This window comes from Lactuca saligna, chromosome 4, assembly GCF_052625555.1.
Source record: "Lactuca saligna cultivar CGN05327 chromosome 4, ASM5262555v1, whole genome shotgun sequence".
Lineage (NCBI taxonomy): Eukaryota > Viridiplantae > Streptophyta > Magnoliopsida > Asterales > Asteraceae > Lactuca > Lactuca saligna.
This window is the reverse complement of record NC_136420.1, coordinates 3,741,162-3,743,288: the sequence shown is the minus strand read 5'-3', so window position 1 is coordinate 3,743,288 and position 2,127 is coordinate 3,741,162. Positions and strand designations below refer to the sequence as shown.

The following is a 2,127-nucleotide window of genomic DNA, read 5'->3' as shown; positions in this document are numbered from 1 at the left end:
ATTCTAATAATTGCTAAACATGACTTAGATTAAGATAATTATATAACTATCTTCTAAATTCAAACTTTTCCTAAGTTTTTAATTAAAACATCATATTCTGATGTTTAAATATTTTTGTTGCTCTTAAGCTTTTGGATTGTACCTTGTAACCCAACAAACCAATTTATTATTATATCCCCAACACACATGATCTATGAAACAATGAGAACACTTGATATATTTTTGCAAATAAACATATTCCAAAAAGTTGAAAAGATCATAAATTGGAGCTTGTACAAGCTGGGAAAACTTTGAGATCCTGAGTTGAGTCCATATTCTCTTTTATAGTTTTATTATCCCAAGATGGAATTAGAATATGATCATTTTCTATAGTCTTGAAGAATTTACATGTACAACTCCTTTATTAAAAAAAAAAAAAAAAAAAAAAAAAAAAAACAAACAAACACATTTTAAACACTAGGAAAGGATACATGGTTGATCAAGCACATTCCTTTTGTGGTTTCTTTGAGTTATTCTTGCGGCGTACCTTCACAAAAGCTTGATCCAAGTCCTGATAAGGAACATATAAATTGGTTACTCAGCGATGGAAAATGATAACATACAATTTATTATTTAATTAACCCCTTGGCAATTATATATATATATATATATTATATAAATATAGACATTATTTACCTTGCTTTGACTTTGACTTTGTTCTTTAATCGACTCCTTAGAGGTCCATAGCTGCTCCAAGTTGTAATAAGCCCTGGCTTTCTCATCAAGTGCATGGACTATCAACGAACCTGACATTTTTACCATAAAAAGATCATTAGATCAGGTCCTTAATTTCTCTAACATAATAATAATAATAATATACAACAACACAGATTGCATACCTGAGTCAATCACAATCCAATTCCCTCCTTCTTGCCCTTCAACGCTTGGTAACAACATTCTTTTGGCTCCCGTTTGTTTTTGCTTCACCTGCTCCACAAATCAAAATTACTACATGTCAACATCTCAAGCTTGTGTTAAATATTCAGAAGCAATGTAATTAATATATATAGAGTTAATGTGAGTTCTAAGCCTCCGTTTCATTTTGACTGTTATTGTTTTCTTTGAATCTGCAGTTCCTGTTCCTGCATATTGGATTTCATATGTAAAAATGTCTTTGAACTGAAATGCATTCACAGAGGATCACCTAGTAATAAATCATTATCATCTTCTCCTTCTAACCAATCTACCATTTTACCCATACATTAACCACCACTTGAAAGCAGAAATAAACCTAAATTGCTCCAAATATTTCATGAGACCAAGCATGATGCATTTACAAAAGATAACAAAGTTATGATATGATATAATAACCATTGAAAAAATAAAACTCAGATGACAAGAACATGCCTTGTAAATTAGGGCTTGAGCGATATTACGAACATGCCATTGAGACCGGCCGGTGGCAACAACAACGAAATTTGTAAACTCCGATTGCTTTCTAACAGGTATGACTCGCACATCATCTGCTCGAACATCTTTCAGAATCTTCTCGACCTCTTCTAAGTTCAGTAATTCGACAACATTTCCACTCTTTCCGATGGTGTTTGTAGCATTGATTACCGAAGAACAAAACGAGCGATTAAGACCTGGCCTCCATTGGTGAATAGCTTCTGATGAGAGGGAAAGAGTCCGTTGCCTTAGAGACGGCCACATGAAATCTCCTGCGACGGCGCCACCAAAATTGGTCGCCGTTTCTGACAGTGGTTTAGGTGGGGGCTGGTATTGTAATTGGATTTGGGGATCGAGAATTTGGACCAAAAAAACGAATTTCGATTCTGGGCCACGTTAGACCAAATGGGCCACACGAACAAATTATGAATATGGAAAGATTGAATTGGATTTTCTACCGACGTATTTTTCTTATTTTCTCAATCAGGAAAGTATGTATTGAACTATTGATTATTAATGTTTATGAGGGTCAAAATGGTCATTAAATTTTTATTTGCACACATAACTTCAAAATAAAACTTGTTTGTCTATACCTTCATCATAGTCAGCTTCATCTATCAAGAAATTTATTACTCGTTTGGTTCATTTGCTAGTCTTGAACTAAATTGTTTTAAAAAGTCTATTATTAGAAAGCTTCTC

The 2,127-nt window shown here is 33.4% G+C and overlaps 1 protein-coding gene across 1 annotated transcript; it reads right to left on the bottom strand.

Moving 5' to 3' along the window:
* Positions 1 to 217: 217 nt before the first annotated feature.
* LOC145041070 (Lojap-related protein) lies at positions 218 to 1,773 on the bottom strand. Its single transcript, XM_078988985.1, has 4 exons — positions 1,387 to 1,773; positions 879 to 966; positions 676 to 785; positions 218 to 550 (listed from the first exon to the last, which is right to left on the bottom strand). Exons 1-4 carry the CDS (start codon positions 1,690 to 1,692, stop codon positions 479 to 481), a joined length of 576 nt encoding a protein of 191 aa, XP_078845111.1. The 5' UTR covers positions 1,693 to 1,773; the 3' UTR covers positions 218 to 478.
* Positions 1,774 to 2,127: the final 354 nt, after the last annotated feature.

Bases quoted from the DNA above. Each gene is read 5' to 3' on its own strand.
- LOC145041070 (XM_078988985.1), bottom strand. From the start codon at position 1,692: ATGTGGCCGTCTCTAAGGCAACGGACTCTTTCCCTCTCATCAGAAGCT. The intron at 967-1,386 runs GCATGTTCTTGT...TTTGTGGAGCAG, and splicing joins CTCAAGCCCTAATTTACAAG to GTGAAGCAAAAACAAACGGG. The intron at 786-878 runs GTATGCAATCTG...TAAAAATGTCAG, and splicing joins TTGGATTGTGATTGACTCAG to GTTCGTTGATAGTCCATGCA.